Source organism: Lissotriton vulgaris, chromosome 7, assembly GCF_964263255.1.
Source record: "Lissotriton vulgaris chromosome 7, aLisVul1.2, whole genome shotgun sequence".
Taxonomy (NCBI): Eukaryota; Metazoa; Chordata; class Amphibia; order Caudata; family Salamandridae; genus Lissotriton; species Lissotriton vulgaris.
Window position 1 is genome coordinate 1661549534 of NC_141695.1, and position 20682 is coordinate 1661570215.

A 20682-nucleotide genomic window follows, 5' to 3' on the forward strand; every position below is an offset into this window, starting at 1 on the left:
CCGAAGGAGAGCAAACCGGGACATCTCTCGACATCGACTGCGCCCTCCGCTTGTCTGTCTCTTTAGAGACGTACCTCTCTCAGAAAGTCCATAATTTCTGATTTTTTCTCTGTCCTTGAGAGTTCTACTTGACAAGGACTTGCAGCGATCACAGCTTTCTGGAGAATGAGAGTCAGGAAGACAGAGGATACACACAGGATGTGTATCAGTCTTAGCTTTCTTCTTCCCACAGGCAGGGCGGGGATCAAAAAGCGAAGGCATTTTTGACCAAAAATTTACCTTTTTTGAGCCCAAAAAAGGTAGCACAAGCTCTCTAAGGCTAAAAGACGTCGAGTGAATACAAAAATTGAAGGAAAACACCAAATAATTTTGACAGAAAGTCAAAAAAAGGTGGGAGCTGTTTAACCAGGGTCCTGACTGAAAGAGCCCGAAAGAACAACTGACCTAACCATCACCCCTGAGGCATGATGGGAAGCCTGGGGTCATGGCTGCCTTAAAGTCACGGCGCCAATTTTAACTGAAAATGCTTTCAGTTTCTGTGTTATTCACTTTTCAATGCAGCTTATGGCTGACAATGTCTTTTATGAGCAATTTGTAAGATTTATGAGGGTTTTTACTCATTAAAACACAAAGTTCAAGGACTATTTGACCTAATGTGTTTTTTGTTTCCTTTTCTAATTGCTGTACATACAAGTGTTTACATTGTCTAGCCTTGGTTTTGGAGCTGCATTGGTGTGAGAAAAATGATATATGTATTTACATATATTTGGTACGAGATATATGTGTTTTTTACATATATATTTTTATATTGTTTCCGGGGTCCCGCACATGGGCGGGAATATTCAGTGCTTATGACTTTGATGAGGATCCCCTGAAAGAGAAACAATGATGCATCTAAATTAAGAAGAGGAATTGGACAGTTAGAAAGCATTGTGGAGGACCATTGTTTCCTTACAAAGATTTCCGTCTTAAATGCTTAGGCGTACAAGATCTTCAAGGTAAACAAGAGTTATATGAGTCAGGAAAGAGGCTTGCAGTAAAGAGGATGACATGGGCAGTACAGAAAAGTCCCAGATAAGCCGTATACCTCCGAGATGGCACAAAATGAATGCTTTTATGAATTTGAAAGTGCATGAAAAATGTGTAGAGGTAACAGCGTAAAATTAGCATTACGCGGAATGGTTACAAATCACAAGAACACATGTAGTTAAAACAAATATTAACGGCTTACTTCACCATTATCAGCTGCAATGTAGAAAGATATACTTCTGCTTCCAATATTGAAGTCGATCCAAAATTCCTCTAACTTTTCATCCTGCGGCATCTGCAACTATTGTACATATGCGCAGACATAAATGAATATAGGTAGAAAGGAAATGAAAAATACAAATTTCACAAATCAAGCCATTACAATAAAAAGTAATGGAAACCAATATAAGACATGCTTTACAATAAATGCATATTGAAATAATGAAAAGCCAACATATAAAGAAACAAATCTATTGTGCAGTGTTTAAAACTGAAGAAAAACTATAGTAGACAGTTCTCTAGGTTTGTATTTGCTTGTAGGTACTATGCGTTTTTTTAACATGTCTTTAAAACAACCTGTGGGCACACATGGGTCAACCAGAAATAAAGATGGCTTCTGATTTTTAAGTCTCGACAGACTTGATCGGAGCCCCTTTCTTTTGCCTGTCTCACATCCGAAAGGCACCTGTTACTCGTTGCAATAGCTTATATACCAGAATAAGTGTGGTCCCAACTGTATGTTAATTTATAATTATTCCTGCCTGTGGTGTAAACAGAATTTTCGTAGGATTACAGGGACAAAGTTGTAGGGTAGGAAAGCAGGGTAGCTTACGAGGCTATCAACAAATTTGACACTCTCTAACCAATGACTGATTGATCTAGACTTATTTGTAGCTCATCAATAATTAAGGGAAAGCCTTTTTCCAAACAGGAGTAAACTCATTGATTAAGTGGGTGGGGGTGTGATGTCCTTTTACACATATGCTGTTCTTCCCACACAACCGCATTCTCATTGTGATTATTGACGCAGAGGTAGCACTAGCACCATAGGAATAAATAATCACAAAAGGTTGTAGCGTCTGTATATTCATTGAGTTTCTACGGCAGTCTCTACCAGAAAGAGCATTACCGAAGGTAAGTAACGTATTCTGATAAAAAAATGCTAGCCATAGACTCCTCACATTTGAATAGATACCAAAGCAGTACCTATTGGAGGCATGTCTGTGTATGAACTCCAGCCAGAAAGTCCTGCAGGACTGAAAGGGCAAAGTGCCCCTTTCAGGGGACTTGGCTGTCCAGACAATAGTGCTTCATGAATGTATGAAAGGGCGTCCACTTAGCTGCCTTGTAGATGTCTAGGACTTTGACTACGCATGTTAACGCAGTGGTAGCAGCTTTGGCTATGGTGGAATGGGCATGCAGTGCTTCTGGAGGCTGTTTCTTTGTCATGTGAGGCAGTTTCTAATGCAGTGCATGCTCCATTATGTGGTGGTATGCTTCTGCATGCCTTGCCGTTTTTCTCTACGGCAAACCCCAAAAAGAGCTCACTGTACACCTGGGGATCTTTGGTGCGATTAAAGAAGCTGAGCGCTCGCTTAGAGTCCAAGTGATGGAGCCTCTCCTTCCTATTGGGGTGAGGTGGAGCATAGAATGGCGGGAGAGTGATGGTTTGGCCGGTGTGGAACGGCATCACAATTTTTGAGAAAAAGGATCTGTGAGACAATGGGGTGCATTATATGGTGTGGTTGTGCAACGTCACCATATAATATACTTACCAGCCCCTTTAAGACCAGTATTTTTTGTTTGTTAAACTCTTAGCTGAACCCCGAGTCGATGTGGCCCTGAGCAGTCCGGTTTACACAAAAGTACAAGGGCCTGATTAATAAAAGATCTGAGACAAAATCCTAACTTTACGACTTTCAGTATTCACAAAGGGCATTTAGGAGTAGTAAAGTTAGGATTTACGACTTTCGATATTCACAAAGGGCATTTAGGAGTAGTAAAGTTAGGATTTTGTCTCAGTTAAACCTAAGTTTTGGTCTTAAGTTAAACTTAAGACCAAAACATAAACTTAAGACCAAAACTTTGCCTTGGTTAAACTTAAGTTTTGGTCTTAAGTTAAACATAAGACCAAAACTCTGTCTCCGTTAAACCAAAGTTTTGGTCTTAAGTTAAACTTAAGACTACACTTAAGTTGAACTGAGATAAAATCCTAACTTTACTACTCCTACATGCCCTTTGTGAATACCGAAAGTCGTGAAGTTAGGATTTTGTTCTGAAATTACTTTTGTGAATCGGGCCCCAAGTGTAAAGCGTTTAAACTACGGCAAAATAATTGAAGAAAAGATACACGAGACTCTCAAGCAATTCAAAACCAGTTTATAAAAATTTGACATTTTAGACACCAAAACGAAAAAGACCCACCGAAGGATTCTGAAAACACACAATTAGAAGGTACAGTTAATAAACACTTTTCAACGTAACCAAGAACAAGCATTGCTAAATTCAATGGATCCAACACTTAAATGCTGTTTTCAGTCCTTCTTAGGTCCTCTTCTCTAGACCATCAAGATCGGAGTTCTGGGTGCTAGGGTGCCCTTTCTATGCCCAGAAAAGGCATCCAGGTTGAACATGGTCAGTAGTCAGTGGGCTGCTAGCTTCCCTGTCTCCAGATAACCTGGCTAGCTCAGAATTGTCCATTCTGCCCACCCTCCAGATTACAGAACCCTTTTGGTGTATAAAGCTCCCTAATCCAACCCAGAGGTGATGATACAGGGGCTAAAAGTACCCGAATAACCAATTTGGTAACTGGGTTTCCTCAGTGCCTGCCTGTCCACCTAAACAATAGAGCAGCCTGTCTCCTAAGGGTTCACTATGTGCCATTCAAAGTCAGCTTTTCCTTTGAAGCCCACCTTTTGGTCTAACAACCATGTGGCTTCCTTCCAGTGAGAGGTAAAACATCTCTCCCAGGCAGGTTTCTTTTGCCTTATTTCCTGGGAGTTGTTTGCACGTCCCCAGGAAAGGCAGAAAACTGTCTCAGGGACAGACCTTGTGGGCAGTGGCAGAGTGTGAGCCGTGTTTTACCTGTGTCACACCCAGGGTAGCATAATTGCAGCTGCAGTCCCTGGGGTGCCCTCAAACTTACAGGTTCTGGGTACAATATATCAGGCATTTGCAAGTAAGTTAGCTAATGCAAATTAGGTATAAGCCAATCACACATACGCAGTTTTAGGGTCTGGTTAGCAGGCCTCAACTCATTCTCAGAGTCAAAAAATCAGCAGCATCAGTACAAAACTATGGGGGGTGAGCGTACGAAAAGAGGAATTTCTTTACAGCATTCCCTAGTTTGCATAGTCAGGGAAGGTGCTGGTGTATGGTGGATGAACGCATATCATGGTGAGGAGATGTCAATGAGGAACACAGTCTTGATGGTTAGAAGCCACATAGGCAACTGTGATTGACTACACAAAATAACAAGTCTGAGAAAAACAGCATGGAGGAAACAAATGTTGCAGCCCTTTCTAAAAACGCAGCACAAAAGATGATTTAAATAAAGAAGGCTTATCAGAATGCCAAAAGCGTTAAAAAATAAACTCCAACTGTGCCCAGGGCAAGGGTTTGCGCGGGAGAGACCTACAAATAAAACATCAGTGAGTTGAGCCTGGAGGGGGTTAACCAGGCCAGTGCTACACCAAATCACAAATGTGTCCCGACAACAGGCTTTTAAAGTTTTTGTTGAGGGACGCCTGGATCCCAGGATAACAAAGCATCTCTCAAGGAAGTTCAAAGATGCCGCAGGCGAAGAAGGTGAAAGAGTTCGATGGAATCCAAGGAAGGATTGTTGAAGAGAAGAACCTGCAAGCAGAGAGAACAGAATCTATGCCACTCAGAGGTGACCAGGAGGCACGGAACAGCAATGACCACCGATGACGGAAGATGCAGGAGTCATGATGGTGACCTTGTTGCTGCAGCTGTGAGGACCAGGCGATGCTGTGAAAGACCAGGAGCGGTTCACAAGCTGTCCCACGTCGGAAGTCGAAAACCAGGGGGTCGGTGTCTGGCGGGAGCACCAACAGGCCTTGGCAGCAGCAACAGGCATGGTAAACAAAAAAGGAGCAACGTTAGGGCCAGCAAGGACCAAGGAACTTACCAATTGCAGGAGAGTCAGAGCAGGCCAGATCAAGCAGGGGAGCCCACTGAAGTCAAAGAAGACCATCAAGAGGACCAACAGGCCTAAGGCACAGGAGTGGCAAGAGGACCTCAAGCAGCTCACAAAAGATGCAGGCCCACGTGCAGAGGAAGCAGTGAGGACAGAGATCTTGGCAGAAAGAGATGCTGGAGCTTCTTGTATTCCAAAGATCTCTGGAGTACAGAGCCAACAAGCCTTGGCAATGGCAATTTGACGTGGTGCACAGGTGTTCTGTCCAGTTGGTCAGATGAGGGATTCTGGCCTCAAACCTGTTGAGAGGACAGGTCAGGCCATGAGGAAGTTGCAGTACCACCACGTGCGCTGCTGAGCCTTTCGAAGTCCGTGGGAGGTTAGGAGCAGCAGACCGTTCAGCTTCATTGGGGTGCCTGCAGATGCAGGACAGTGACTCCTTCACTCCAAGGGAGATTCCTTCGGGTGTCTTTGATGCCCACAGGCTTGAAGAGGAACCTGGAAGAAGCACAGGCACAGATGACGAAGACGACTTGCAGAACAGCGAGACCAGGAGCAGCAGGAGTCTTCCTTGATGCAGACTCTGTTCCAGGCAAAGTCCAAGTGTCCAGAAGGTCGGAGAGTGATGTGGTTTCAGGCTTGACTCTTGTCCCACAACGAATCTGAGGATCCAACCACATGTCAGCCCTTTTATACCCTAAGAAAGAGGTTAGGACGACTCAGGGGTCGCTCTCAGAAGAGGAACAGGACAGAGGGACACATACTCCGATGTCCTTTGTCAAGTTTTGCGCTGGAGCCAGAGGCACCAGAACTGGTTCCAATTGGAATATGCAAGGTGGGCCCTTACTATGCCCTTAAAAGATGTCTGGTGGAGCTGGCTAGCGCCCCTACCCAAGCCAAAGACACTAAGTCCTGTCTTGAAAGTGGTCACACCTCTCTGCTCGAGATCAGCTCAGCTGCAGGAGGGCAGAATTGTGTATGCTGTCGGCTGCAGCATTACCTTGCTGGCAGACCCTGGAAGGCTGTTCCCGGGAGCACTGGGGGCTTCCCGGAGGCCACTATATGTATCAAAATCGGTGACCTCACTTACAAAGCCGAGAGAATCAACTCTGGGGTTTGTAGGGGTGTCCTGCTCATACAGGGGCACCCTCTGACTTATAACACAGCACTATGCCTTCAGGATTGAAAGGCCTGCCTTGGGGGTGACATATAGGTTTTAAGTGCAGTGACCAAAGCTATAAGGACACTTATAGTTGTTGTGAGTGGTGCTAGCATCAGCTCTCACAAGCTGCAATGGCACACATGTAGTCACAGTTTGAGTGGTCTCTCGGGTGGCACAATACATGCTGCAGCCCATGGGAGACCCCTGGTGTACCTATGCCGTGGGTACCTTAGTACCTTATACTAGGGACTTAGAATTGTACACCAGTAGTCAATTTGGAAGGTACCACAGTACTTACCATAGTGCAATTTAGGGAGAGAGTACAGTGACTAGAGTCTTGATTACCAGGGTCTCAGTCAGACTGGTCGGAAAACATAATGACACCAGCAAAAAAAAGGGTGACCATGAAAGAAGGCCCTACTTTCCTACTCACCTTCCCTAAAACGAAAAGAGATGAGACTAACCTTGCCCAGATGAGTCTTCATTTTCTAAGAGTAAATATCTGGAGAGTCTATCTGCATTGGCATGGTTACTCCCAGCTCTATGTTCCACAGAAAAGACAATCCCCTGCGGAGAAATGGACTAACTCATAAGTTTGGGATCTTCACCCTTCATCTGTCTAAGCCAAAAGAGGGGCTTAGGGTCTGTCTGAACAATGAAGTGAGTACCAAACAAGCATGGCCTCAGCTTCTTCAATGCCCAGACCACAGCAAAGGCCTCCCTCTCAATAGATGACCAAGGTTTCACCCTGGGGGTCCACATTCTGCTTATAGAAGCTACTGGTTGGTCTTGGCCATCTGCATTAAGTTGTGATAGAACTGTACCTACCTCTGTACCAGAAGCATCTGTCTGCTCAATGAAGGTTTTGGAGTCATCAGGACTTTGCAGAATGGGAGCAGTGCACATGGCCTACTTTAGGTCATCTGATGCCTTCTGACAGCTAACTGTCCACTGAACTTTCTTAGGCATTCTTGTGGAGGTGAGATCATTAAGAGGAGTCACTATGGACCCATATCCCTTAACAAACCTCCTTTTGTACCCAGTCGGGCCCAAGAAAGCTCTGACCTAAGTCTGGGTAGTGGGAGCAACCCAGTCCATTATGGTCTGTATTTTGCTCTTAATAGTTGAACCGGCCTCCATCTACAGGTGGCCCAAGTACACACCCTTGCCCTGCCCTATCTGCCTCTTTGAGACCGTCATAATGAATTTTGCAAAGCCGCCAGAACATTCCTGAGGTGGGCCAGGTGATCCTCCCAGGTGGAGCTAAAGGCAGAAATATCATCTAGATATGTTGCACTATACGGTTTAGATCTGTGACAACTTTGTTCACCAACCTGTGGAAAGTGGCCGGTGCATTCTTCCAACCAAAAGCATCACAATAAAATGATTATGCCCAATGGGAGTTGAAAATGCTGTTTTTGGCTTGTCATCCTCAGCGAGTCTGATTTGCCAGTAGTCAACATTCACGTCAAATGTTGCGAGATACTTGGCTGAGGACAGAGTATAAAATTATAAATCAGATCTTCTGCCCTGGGAATTGGATGAGCATCAGTCCTAGCGACTGCATTGAGGCCTGTATAGTCGACAGAAAACCTCATATGTCTCTTACCATCTTGGGTGTGAGGTTTTGGCACAAGGACTACAGAACTAGCCCAAGGGCAATCCTAACGTTCAATGCCCCACAACTCGAGCATCTTTGGACCTCAATCCTGATGCAGTCTATGACATGGTCAGGCTGTCTGTAGATTTTACTCTTGACATGCAGACTGTCACCTGTGTTCACATCAAGGCTACATCAGGTAGTTTGACTTGGAGTCAGAGAAAACACGTGTGGAAACTGATTAAGGACTTGCCTACAATTAGCTTGCTGCTGGTCACTGAGGCTGCCTGCCAAGAGTACTCCACCCACTGATGCATCAACAGGGTCCTGAGAGAGGAGATCAGGGAGATAAGATCACTCTCTTCCTACTGTCCTGCAAGCTCATGTCAACCCTGTCAATAAAATGTTTTAGGAGTTTCACATGAAGAACTCTGTAAGGACTTCTGGGCGTGCCTAGGTCCACCAAGTAGGTGACCTCACATTTTTTCTCAAGGATAGGGAAGGGGCCAGTCCATTTATCTTGTAGAGCTTGGTTGGGCCACAGGCTTCAACAACCACACTTTCTGTCCCGGCTGGTAAACAGTCAGTACAGCCTTTTGGTCATTCCAACCTTTCTTAAGGACCTGGCTAGTCACAAGGTTTTTGATGGCCTTCTTCGTGTAGTCAGCCATGCGTGAACGCAGGCTGGGGACATAGTCCACAATAAACTGTTTTTAGAGTTTGCTCTTATCCCTTCTTAACCAAACACAATGGACCCCTAATTGGATGTCCAACAGAAGTTCAAATGGACTGTAGCCAACCCCATTCCGAGGAACATCTCTGTAGGCAAAGAGAAGGCAGGGTAGTAAGATATCCCATTTTTGCCTGAGCAGCTTCTGGGAGTCCCATGATCATATCCTTTAGGGTATTCTTGAACCTTTCACTAGTCCATTGCAGTGTGGATGGTAGGGTGTGGTAAACTTATAGTTTACACCACACTCTTTCCACATGACAGGTATGTAGCGAGACATGAAGTTTGTACCTCTGTCTGACAAGACCTCCTTAGGAAACCCCACTCTGTAAAAGACTCTCATAAGGGCCCTAGCTCCTCCAGGAGCTGTAGTGGTCGTAAGTGGAATAGCCTCTGGATACCCAGTACCATGGTCCACCACCACTAGGGTGTAATGGTGTCCAGTTCTGTTGGAGGGTTTAAGGGACCAACAATGTCTATTCATACTCTCTCAAAGGGGACCCTAACCACTAGTGAAATTAAGGGGGCCTTTGTAGTGCCACCTGACTTACCAGTGGCCTGGCAAGTGACACAGGAGCAACAAAACTCTTTGGTGTCTTCAGACATTGTGGAACCAGTGAAAATGAGGGACACGCCTGTCCAAAGTCTTGCTTTGCAGAATATGTCCTACAAGAGGAAAGGCATGTGCTAGGGATAGAAGAAAACCCCTGTATAATTTGAGTTACAACCAACCTACTGGTGGCACCAGGCTTGGGGTCGCTACTTTCAGAAAACACAAGCCCATCTTACCAATAGATCCTATGGGACTCACTGACATTCCCTGTCTACTCAGCAGCAGCTTGCTGTCTGCGCTATTAACGAAAGGGGCAGGATTTCTTCTCCAGACTCAAGTCTACCCTGGAAGGGTTCCCAAGAACTCTGCTGTGTCAGTCCCATGTTCCTCTAGGGCAGTTCCTTCACAGGGGCTAGGATCATCTCCCTCAGGAGGCTGATCCTCACTGGGAGTCTGGGAGGAGGATAATTCATTACCCTTCCTGCCCCATTTCTTAGGAGTTATCTGGTCCATTTTTCCAGGATCCAGGGCTTCCTCAATCCCTAACTCTTTGGCCGGAGCCCTTGTAACAGCAAATGCACTGGCAGAGATACCCATCATCTCTGCATGTGTCCTAAACACAACTTAATCCCAGGCTTAAGTTTCTAAGTCATTGCCCAACAGACAGTCCACATGTAGGTCTGGGCAGACCACAACTCTTTTAAAGCCAGTTATCCATCCCGGCTGAGATTTACAACTGCCATGGAATGATCAGTCCTGACATTGCTTGCATTGGTCTCTGTGCCATGTGTCCCAGTATGCCACAGCTTACTGGTCCTTAATCAAAGGCTATTGCCTGTACTTGCCCAAGTTAGAGAGACTTAAAAGTAAAGTGGCAAGTTCCATGCCACTGTAACAGACAAGGACAACCTTAGTGGGCGTTCTGACTGGGATAAACCCCAATTCAGAACCCAAGGCTAACTCTACTAATCCCTTAGGAGCTGTATTACTACTTGTACTGGTGCTAGGGGTGCTAATTGCCATATGGGAAGTAGTAGTAGCTTCTTTGGTGTTAGAGTTAGAGCAATTGGCATGCCTTCCTCTGTGGCCTTCTTCCTTACACCGGTAACACCAAGGTTTCTTACCAGAGGAAGAGGACTTTTGGTACCCACCCCCAGAGGAAGAATTTTAAGGTACTTTGTGAATACTCCTTTTTTGTCTTTACCTTTCTCCCCTCCCTTCTCTTGGGACTTAGAAGAATCTTGCTTCTTTTGGTCACCTCCACTACCATTGTTTTTCTGTTTCACCCTGGTGCGAACCTATTTGTCTGCCTTCTTTCCCAATTGTTGGGCAGAGGTGAAATCAGAGTCCACTTGGAACTGGTTCAGCTGCTGATTTGGACAGTTGATTAAGGATGAGGCTCCCTCATCAATACATTGTTCAATCCCTCATAGTCATGACCATTACTTCCATGAAGCCAGCCTTCCAGAGCCTTAATAGCACTATCTACAAGGTTAACCCAGGCTTCAGTGTGTGCCTTCTGTGTGTCCCTGAATTTCACTCTAAATTGTTTAGTGGTAAAACCAAATACATCTATGAGGGCCCTCTTCAAGACTGCATAGTTGTCAGTATCTTCCTCCTTGAGAGTGAGAACTTTGACTTTGCCTTTGCTAGCAATGGAGAGCCACAGGATAGCTGCTCACTGCCCTTGAGGGAAAATCTGTACTTTACAGGCTCTCTCCAGGGCAATGATCCAATAATGGATATCATCCCCTCCTGCAAAAGGAGGGGCTATTGTGCTCAGGGTCCTAGCATCAAAAGATTGCTACCTGACCCTAGGGACACTAGTGCTGCCACAATGGGACTCTACTCCCAAATTACACCTAGCCCTCTGTACTTTCAAGGTTTCCTTGTAAAGGGCCAGTTGTTCTTGCTTAATTTTGACCTTGGCTCGCTCAAGCTTAAGCAGGTGGTATTACCTCTCTAATGAGCCCTCCCTCACACTAGCGATGGATGTCCTTATGTAATTATTAGAGGCATTGGAATTAACAGAGGAGGATCTAGACCTTCCCTTTATTTTCTGCACCCTCCCAGGAGGAATATAGAGAATCCTACCTCTAGGGGCACCCTCTGTACTATTTAGGGGGCGATCATGAGAATTCACAAGGGTGGAGTCATCAAGACTCCACCTGGCATGCTCAGAATTATTGTCACAGGAGTGAATCACGCCTGGCCCATCTTCCAGCTACTGTTTGAATGATAAAATAATTAGCATTGCGTGAGCGCCACTCAGACCTCTGGGCCCCAGTGCCACACTACCTGCTGCACCTTTGGCCCCTACCACACACATATAAATGTGAACTAAATGACGTGTGTGAGGAAGAAAGTGCTCGACCTCACCCACTTTAATTTTGAAGTACTTTTTCCTACGTGAGGCTGGCCGCTGATCACAGAAGGTGAGTGTCACAGAGCTACAGACGGTAAATAACACACCCCATAGATATGGGAATGACTGAAAAGACATTGAATGAAAACTATGACTATTAACAGAACCAACAGACAGCACCCTAGCCATAGATTTCGGTTCCCCTTCACGTTGGAATTCACTTCTGCTCGAGCAAAGCATGAAAAACATAAAATGTAAGGATGTAATGCATTGTAGTATGACTAAACTGCGATCTGTGGTGTAACTTTATCATAATGGGCCCTAATGCACAAGTTACTTACCTTCGGTAACGATATATCTGTAAGAAACAGTAGTTAGTATTAGATTCCTTACCTTAGAATATCCCCAGGCGCCAGACTAGATCCGGAAAATTTTGCCTAGCAGTACTCCTGCGCGTCAGTAGGCGCCGTCTGCGGCTCCGCGTCCGTCGTCGGCGCCGGGATGACGTTGTCGGAGTACTTAGACGCCGCCCACGCGCGCTGACGTCAGTTCTTATACATAGCTTTTCCGCGGCAGAAACGCAGAGCCTTGATAAAAACCAACACTGGTGCCATGAAACTAGGGCCCTGAAAGAGGATGACCTTAACCCTAGATATCGGTTCGCAGAACAGGGATGATGGGTGGGGCGGTAAGGAATCTAATACTAACTACTGTTTCTTACAGATATATCGTTACCGAAGGTAAGTAACTTGTGCATCTGACAAGAAACAGGTTAGTTTTAGATTCCTTACCTTAGAATAGATACCCCAGCAATACAAACCCCGGTGGTGGGTCTACGAACCAATGGAGAACAGATCCTGTGCACACGCACGTATGGTGGATAGTCCGAGTATGAGGACTAAGGTTTCTACTCATAAAGAGTGATTGCTTGAAAAAAGAACGTGGAATGTCAAGATTTGTGTAAATAAAGTTTTTTTATAAGTCATACAGTGGAAAGTACAGTAAGAAAGTAGCCAGCCGACACGTGTTTCGTCACACCGTGAAGGAGGTGTAACTCATCGGGGCTGTAGGGCTACAAAGTTGGCAAAATCGTAGAAGTAAGGAGCGGCGGAGAAAAGACCCTGTCCGCGTGTGCAATGGGGCGATAAACGCCAGGGTAGATGTTGCAGAGTCAGGCCAGGGTTGCAGGGCCGATGGTGTCCTGAGATAAGAGGCTGCCTGTGGCGGGGCGGGAGCGCACACGATAAGTGCGTTAAGGAACAGAACCGGCATCCGGGTAGTCTGTTCCCTTGTCCTGCTTTGCACCGCGTGCCTACTGCACACCGATCTCAGCCGCAACATCATACTGCACAGAGCGCCACTACTTCCTACTTCCTAACGCAAACCCAGGCTCCAACCAAAACTCAGGTCTGCGAACCAATGATCACACCAGAAAGTCCTGGAGAATGGAACGGCCGAAAAAGCCATCTCTCAGGACTTGGCTGTCCAGGCAGTAGTGTCTTGCAAACGTGTGCAGCGAGGCCCACGTAGCTGCCTGACAGATGTCCTGCAAGGGGACTCCCCGACCCAGGGCAGTAGTAGCCGCCGTGGCCCGAGTGTAATGGGCCTTCAGCCCAACAGGAGCCTCCTTTTTAGCCAAAGAGTAGCATACCTTGATGCAAAACACGACCCACCGAGAGATGGTCCGCTTGTGCACCGCCCGACCTTTCTTAGCGCCCACGTAACCAACAAAGAGTTGGTCATCCACTGAGAACTGGAGTGTGCGATCCAAATAGAATGAGAGCGCACGTTTTGAGTGCAGACGGTGGAGCCTCTCTTCCTCTTTCGAGGGATGCGGAGGCGGAAAGAATGTGGGCAAGGTGATGGACTGCCAGATGTGGAAGGCTGTGACTACCTTGGGCAGGAAAGGAGGTTTAGAGGAAAGAGCCTGGAGCTCACTCACCCTCCTGGCAGAGGTGATGGCAACCAGGAATGCAGTCTTGAGAGTAAGGAGACGAAGAGGACAGTTATGAAGTGGCTCGAAAAGAGCGCACATCAGATAAGTCAGAACAAGATTCAAGTCCCACTGAGGCATCACGAAAGGAACAGGAGGAAACATTTGAGTGATGCCCTTCAAAATCCTATTTACAACTGGGGACTTGAACAAAGAGGGCTGATCAGGGAGCCTTAAGAAGGCGGAAATATTAGAGAGGTAGCCCTTGATAGTACCCAGAGCAGAGCCCTGCAGGGCAAGAGAAAGAAGAAAGAGGAGAACCTCTGAAAGAGTGGCAGAAAGCGGATCCACAGCCTTTGCTGTGCACCATGCCACAAATTTGTTCCACCTGCAGGCGTATACCGATTTTGTGGAGGGACGCCTGGCTGCCAGAATCACATTACAGACATCAGGAGGCAAGTCAAATGGCCTCAACTGCTGCTGCTCAATCTCCACGCATGTAAGTGGAGACTGGACAGGTTTGGGTGCAGGACCGTCCCCTGCTGCTGCGACAGAAGGTCCTCCTGAAGAGGCAGACGAATTGGGGGATCGACAGACATGCTGAGTGGCTCAGGATACCAGTATCTTCGTGCCCAGTCCGGGGCCACAAGGATAACTTGGGTCCGGTCGCGTCTGATCTTCTTCAGCACTCTGGGCAGAAGTTGTATAGGCGGAAAGGCGTACAACAGACCGCAGCTCCCCTCGCGACGAAAAGCGTCTCCGAGCGAGTGCCGCCTTGGAAATTCCAACGCGCAGAACTGATAACATTGCGCGTTCTCTTCTGTGGCGCATAGATCTAACCAAGGCTCTCCCCACTGCTGAAAGAGGCCTTGCGCCACGTCTGAGTTCAGGCGCCATTCGTGATCCATCATGCACCAACTGCTGAGTTTGTCCGCCCTGCCGTTCAGGGAACCTGCCAGGTGTTGAACCACCAGGGCCACGCCCTGATGTTCCAGCCACTGCCAGAGGCGCAGAGTGGTGTTGTCCGAGAACACCTGCACTACACTCCCCTGGACAGAGGGGAGGAATGTCTTCAGTGCAAGCCGGATCGCCCGCAGCTCCAGAAGGTTGATGTGGAGCCGGGACTCCGCCGGAGACCAGTTGCATTTGATGTGACTTTGTATGTGTGAACATATATCTATATATACATGACGTTGTGTGCAAAATATGGACACCCAGAGTTGCTCACCAAACACTTTTTAAGAAGGCATGTAATAAGCACTAGTACTTTTTTATGGCAGACACGCTGGTGAAAATGGCAGCAAAATGGCCACATTCGGCTTAAACAAGACGTCAGCGGTTCTTTCATTGAGTTGCTTCCCTGTGAAATGGATCCAAAAAAGAACAAGCTTGCGAGTGGTGCGCGCGCTACAGCGGGACATGTGGTTTCAATTATCCCGCCCGTGTCTGGGCACGATAATTGAAACCACATGGCAGCGGTGCAAGTAATAGACACCAATAGGCCATGGGCGGAGCAATGCACCCGCCTTTGGCCAATTGCGTGCTGTCTTTGAAAAAAAGACACATGCAAAGGCCAATAGTATGGGCCAAAAGAAAAAGCACATGCACGTGCGTTTGTGATTCCTAGGTCCGTTTTCAAACCCCCCTCATGAGGTTTCTTCCTGCGCAAGCAATGCTGCACACTGCAACGCTAGGCGCAAGACTTAAAAATGGGGCCCAGAAAAATATGACCCGGATTAGCAATCTCTACCCAAGGTAAATGATTTCTCTAATGATACAAAAACACAAATCAAAAAAGACAATTTCTGGACAACATTTTTTTTATGGAGATATATCAAGGTGCCTCGTGCCACTGTGCCTGATGCACTGTTTTTAGCCAGGCCCTATCGCTCCAACAGTTATCATTAGATAAATGATTGCCAGCATCTTCTTTATCGTATAAAATAAGTGTTTTTTTTGGGGGGGTGGGGGGAACTCTTACTAGAAACTCACGTTTTTGGTAAATTTTATACTATATTTGATTCAACCTTGAACCACCCTTCTATGATCCAGGCCATGCTCGCTCAACCAACCTGCCCGGGACAGTGAAGAAAAGAAAGCAGGTGTGGCTTTTCATCTCAGGCCAAGTAGCCAATATGCTGGTCGGTAAAGAACAAGTGCAGGCTCAACTCTGATACAGCAACGCGGACATGGCACCTGCAACCTCAGGAGCTGGAAAAAAAACCTGACGAGAGTCAGGCAACACTGCAACGATACGTAGTACTGAGAGCATTTGTGCAGAGCGTTAAACATATTATTTCTACAGCACCATACGCAAGGTCCGACAGCACCAAAAAGCTCATAATTAGGAGGAAAAAAAAGAAACATCAATCAACTGCTAGAGAACCCTGCGGGGGCTTTGCAAGGCTAGTCACTAGTGGAAAGGCGGGGCATCTTGCTATCAGCATTACCAAAAAAAACTCAGAGACCATGGAGACTGACAGATCGTACTAAATGTACGGAACCCCCAGAGCTTTCTGTGCGAATGAAGTCTAGCGCCTGCAGGGCAAATACCAGGCGCATATCAAGAATACCGCAAAGAAGCTGATCCATAACGGTGTTCCTGGGGGAATGTCAGTCTGTATTTTACTGACGTGCACCTGTGTATGGTTATAGGCGGTACGGGAAAGAAAAGTGCCCATTTCATCCACCGCCACACACTCCCTGCATCACCTTTTTCTTATTCTTCCAGGCTCGTTTTCAGGGTTGCTTCCCCCTTTTGGCGCTGTCTTTACGTCTTTCTCTTCCTCTTTCTTTCGTCCTTTTCTGCCAGACTCTCTTTTATTCTGGGGCTGATGAAAAATAAATTACAGGCGCAAAAATTATGCCTTGCCTGCTTCACTGGCTCACATCCATCCGGCTGTGCTTGCGTTTCTCTCGCAAGCCTTTCACTTTTGGTGCTGAATCGGGAAAAATCCTTTAAAAAATGCACGGTGCGGTCGTGCGTAAACTTGCTTTGATTCCATATTATCCTTCTGTTCCAAAAAAATGTCATTTGCGTCTGTGTATGTCAGTGATTGCAAGTGTGCAGTTGTGCACAAACGTGCTTAAGTGTATCTCTGGCTAGGGGTTGTGTGCGCACGCACTGAGGGCCGGAAACGGTTTTAGACTGGCTGCTGGCCCAGTCATAGACTTTTCATTTTGTTACTGTCTCCAGAATACAAATGAGGCCTGTGTTCATATGCAGGAGGAGACGCCCCTCTTTGAGTTGACCTCAGGCCGGTCCAGGGCTCGCAGGGTGACGGGAAGCCGGGCATGACTCACTCATATTTCTCGCCATATTAGACAAGTCTCCAGAGAGAACTCCTGGTCAGTGGTCCCTCCGCCCTCGGTCCTGTGACCTCGATTGTTGTATTTATTAATAATACTGGTGTGTTGCCATATTTCACCATGGTTTCAATAACAAACAGAGCTGGTTTCTAGGGCCCACTGAACGATCGGCTGAGTGTATCCGCTGTATATCACAGGGAGCCATCTCTGGTGCTGGGAAAACAGACCCTGTTTACTTATTCATTTTCTGCCCGGATGGGACAAAGGAACGAAATCTACTCATTAAGTAAAAAGGTTTTGTGCGGGAAAACTGCACTGAGGTCTAGGCGCGTGCACGTTTGCTGTTGCCACTAGTTCTCGAAATCCTCCCTAAACAAGACGTCAGCTGTTCTTTCATTTAGTTGCTTCCCTTTGAAATGAATCTAAAAAAAGAACAAGCCCGCGAGTGGTGCGCGTGACACACGGAGAAAAGTGGTTTCAATTATCGCGCCCATGTCTGGGCACGATAATTGAAACCACATGATGGCCTGTGCTCGTTACAGACACCAATAGGCCATGGGCGGAGCAATGCACCTGCCTTTGGCCAATTGGGACCTGTCTTTCATAAAAAGACACATGCAAAGGCCAATAGTGTGGGCAAAAAGGAAAAGTACACGCACTAGTGTGTGCGATTCCTAGGTCTGTTTTCAAACCCACTCAAGACGTCTCTCGCTGCATGAGCACTGCTGCGCACTGCAACGCAGGCGCGAGACCTAAAAAGTATTCATATGTGCCAATGTTAGTGATGGTTTTTCATCTAATCACACCTAGATTAGCTGGTAAAACAGTGCAGGATGAAATCTCAACCTCTGCACACCAATGTTGGAGACTAACTTGGTATACGGTGCACCTTTACCTAAGTGAAGCACTTTGCAATAACCCAGACAACTCTTATGGTGATTTTAGTAGTCATAAACAACCATAGAAAACTCTCAACTGGTAGCTGTGGAGAGCAGCCTTCAGGCATAGTCCAGATGGAGTGTTAAGAAGCTTGTTTTCCAGATCTTATCATGAAGTGTAGGTTAAATGAAAAAGAACCACACAGTGCAGTTACAAAAATATGTCTATTTATTACACAACACTCACTAACACATTAGTATATGTACTACTCGGACATATAAACATAAATACACAATAATACTTCAATTGCAAAAGTTATGCAAGCACAATAGACAGTGGTCTCCAGGGGGAGACAAAACAATATACAAAGAAAGTGGAATGTGAACTGCGACCGAAGTCTGGACTTGTAACAGGATAATCCGAAGAGCTGGGGATACAAGGAACCATCCAAAGTAAGTACCCAGGAGCCCCCACAGAGATTACTTGCAGAGTGGAAACACTGCCACGTACTCAACAGTCAACAGGAAAGTTGTGGTTTCAGTTTTTAGGAAGAAGACCCATCCGAGTGGACCCTGAAGAGACCCAGTGGAAGAATGAAAGTTGTGGAGTCAACCCACCCGTGGATACACAAGAAACCAGGATATCTACATCAGGGAAGCCCGGTGCATAGGTGCGAAGTGACGTCAGAAACTATCTTAGACCACAATGGAGGACTTCAGTAAAAGATGCCACTGGCAAAGACTGTGCAAGAGTACGGTGGAATCCAAGGGTGGAATCTTGAAGAGAAGAACCTGTAGGAGGAGGGGACAAAGTCTATGCCACTCGGAGGTGACCAGAAGGCAAGTAAGAGCAATGCAGCTATGAGGATCAGGCGATGCTGAGGAAGACCAGGAGCCGTGCACCAGCTGTTCCACATTTGGGGTCGAGAACCAGGGGGTCAGTGTCCGGCCGGAGTGCCACAAGCCTTGGCAGCAGCAACAGACGTGGTAAATGATGAAGGAGCAACATTGTCACCAACAAGGTCCAAGACACCCACCAAGTGCAGGAGAGTCAGAGCAGGGCCCCGAGCAAGCAAGGGGGACCACTGAAGCAGGAAAAGATCCTCGAGAGGGCACACAGGCCAAAGGAACAGGAAACACAAGAGCACTTCGAGCAGCTCATCAAGGATGAAGGCCCACAGTGCAGAGGATGCGGCGAGGACGAAAATCTTGTTAGGAAGAGATGCTGAAGCTTTTTGTAGCACAAAGATCTCTGGAGTGCAGATCTCCAGAGTGCAGAGCCAACAAGGCTTGGCAATAGCAAGTTGATGCAGTGCACAGGGTTTCGGTCCCAGCAGTTCAGATGAGGGATACTGGCCTCAAAACTGCTAAGAGGACAGGTCAGGCCTCAAGGAAGTTCCAGAACCACTACCTGTGCTGTTGAGCCTTTTGAAGTCTGTGGGACGTCAGAAGCAACACACCGGTCCGCTTAGTTGGGGTGCCTGCAGATGAAGGAGAGTGACTCCTTCACTACACGGGAGATTCCTTCGGGTGTGTTTGATGCCCACAGGCCTGGAGAGGAACCTTGATGAAGTAAAGACACAGACGAAAAATACTTGCAGAACAGCGAGAGCAGGAGCAGCACAAGTCTTCCTTGGTGCAGTCGTGGTTCCAGGCGAAGTCCAGCCAAGTCCAAGTGTCCAGACGGTCAAAGAGTGACGTGGGTTCAGGCTTGAATCTTGTCCCAAGATGAATCTGAAGACCCACCACATGTAAGCCCTTATATAGCCTAAGAAAGGGGTTAGGATGACCCAGGGATCCCTCCCAGAGGAGGGGCTGGACAGAGTGGAAGATACTCCCATGTCCTTTGTTCAGTTTCGCACAAAAATGGGAGCCAAGGGCTCCATGAACTGGCTCAAACCGAAGTATGCATGGAGTGCACCAAATGTGCCCCTCAAAGCAGTCTGGTTGTGCTGGCAAGCGCCCAACCCTGTCTGGCAGGTGGTCACACCGCCCTGTGACAGGAAACCTATTGTTCTACCTTTCTCTGCTCGAGCTCAGCTCAGCAGCAGGATGGCAGAATTGTTTCTGGGGTCGGCAGCAGCATTAGCTTGCTAGTAGACACTGAAAGGCTGTTATCGGGAATACTGGGGGTTCCCGAAGTAGCCCCACAGAGCATGGAATCATACCTCCAACACCTATAACAATGTTGGAGTATGATTCCAACATGTTTGGTTCCAAACATGCCCCAGTTCAGCACAGCCACTACATAGTTAGCCACTGCGTAATGACGAACGGCCACTATATGTATAACAAATGGCTGACTGTATTTACAAAGCCTGGAGAATTGACTCTAGGGATTGTAGAGGTGTCCTGCTCATGCAGGGGCACCATCACATTTATAACCCAGCGCCCTGTCTTCAAGATTGAAAGGCCTGCCTTAGGGGTGACTTACAGATTTTAATTGTGGTGACCTCAGATATAAGGAATCTTATATCTGTCGTAAGTTGTGCTACCACCAGCTTACACAGGCTGCAATGGCAGGTCTGTAGTCACACTTTGAGTGGTCTCTCATAGGTAGCATAATACATGTTGCAGCCCATGGGAGATCCTTGGGATACCAAAGCCCTGGGTACCTTTTCTAGGGACTTACAGGGGTACACCAGTAGCCAATTGTGGCGGTACAGAAGTACTTACCATGACAAGTTCAGGCAGGAAGCACAGTGACTGGGGTCCTGATAGCGTGATCCCTGTCCAACTAGTCAAAAAACATACAGACACCAGCAAAAAGTGGAGGTAACTATGAAAGCAGATCCTACTTTCCTACACTGTTCAACATGTTTACATACATTACATGTAAAATAGCTGCATTTAAAAATAATGCCTGTGTTTTCAATGAATATAAACTTTATTGAACAAGTGAAGTAAACATTATGAAAACAAGTTACTTACCTGTAACTACAGTTATACAGTATAAGTATCTTT

The 20682-nt window shown here is 46.7% G+C and overlaps 1 protein-coding gene across 1 annotated transcript in view; it reads right to left on the reverse strand.

The window, feature by feature from the left end:
* SYCP2 (synaptonemal complex protein 2) overlaps nucleotides 1–20682 on the reverse strand; it is a 3993018-nt gene that overhangs the window by 3210719 nt on the left and 761617 nt on the right. The window contains exon 13 of the mRNA XM_086932653.1: nucleotides 1232–1330. Coding sequence (XP_086788779.1) covers nucleotides 1232–1330 — 99 coding nt within the window. The remainder of the gene's footprint in view (nucleotides 1–1231; nucleotides 1331–20682) is intronic.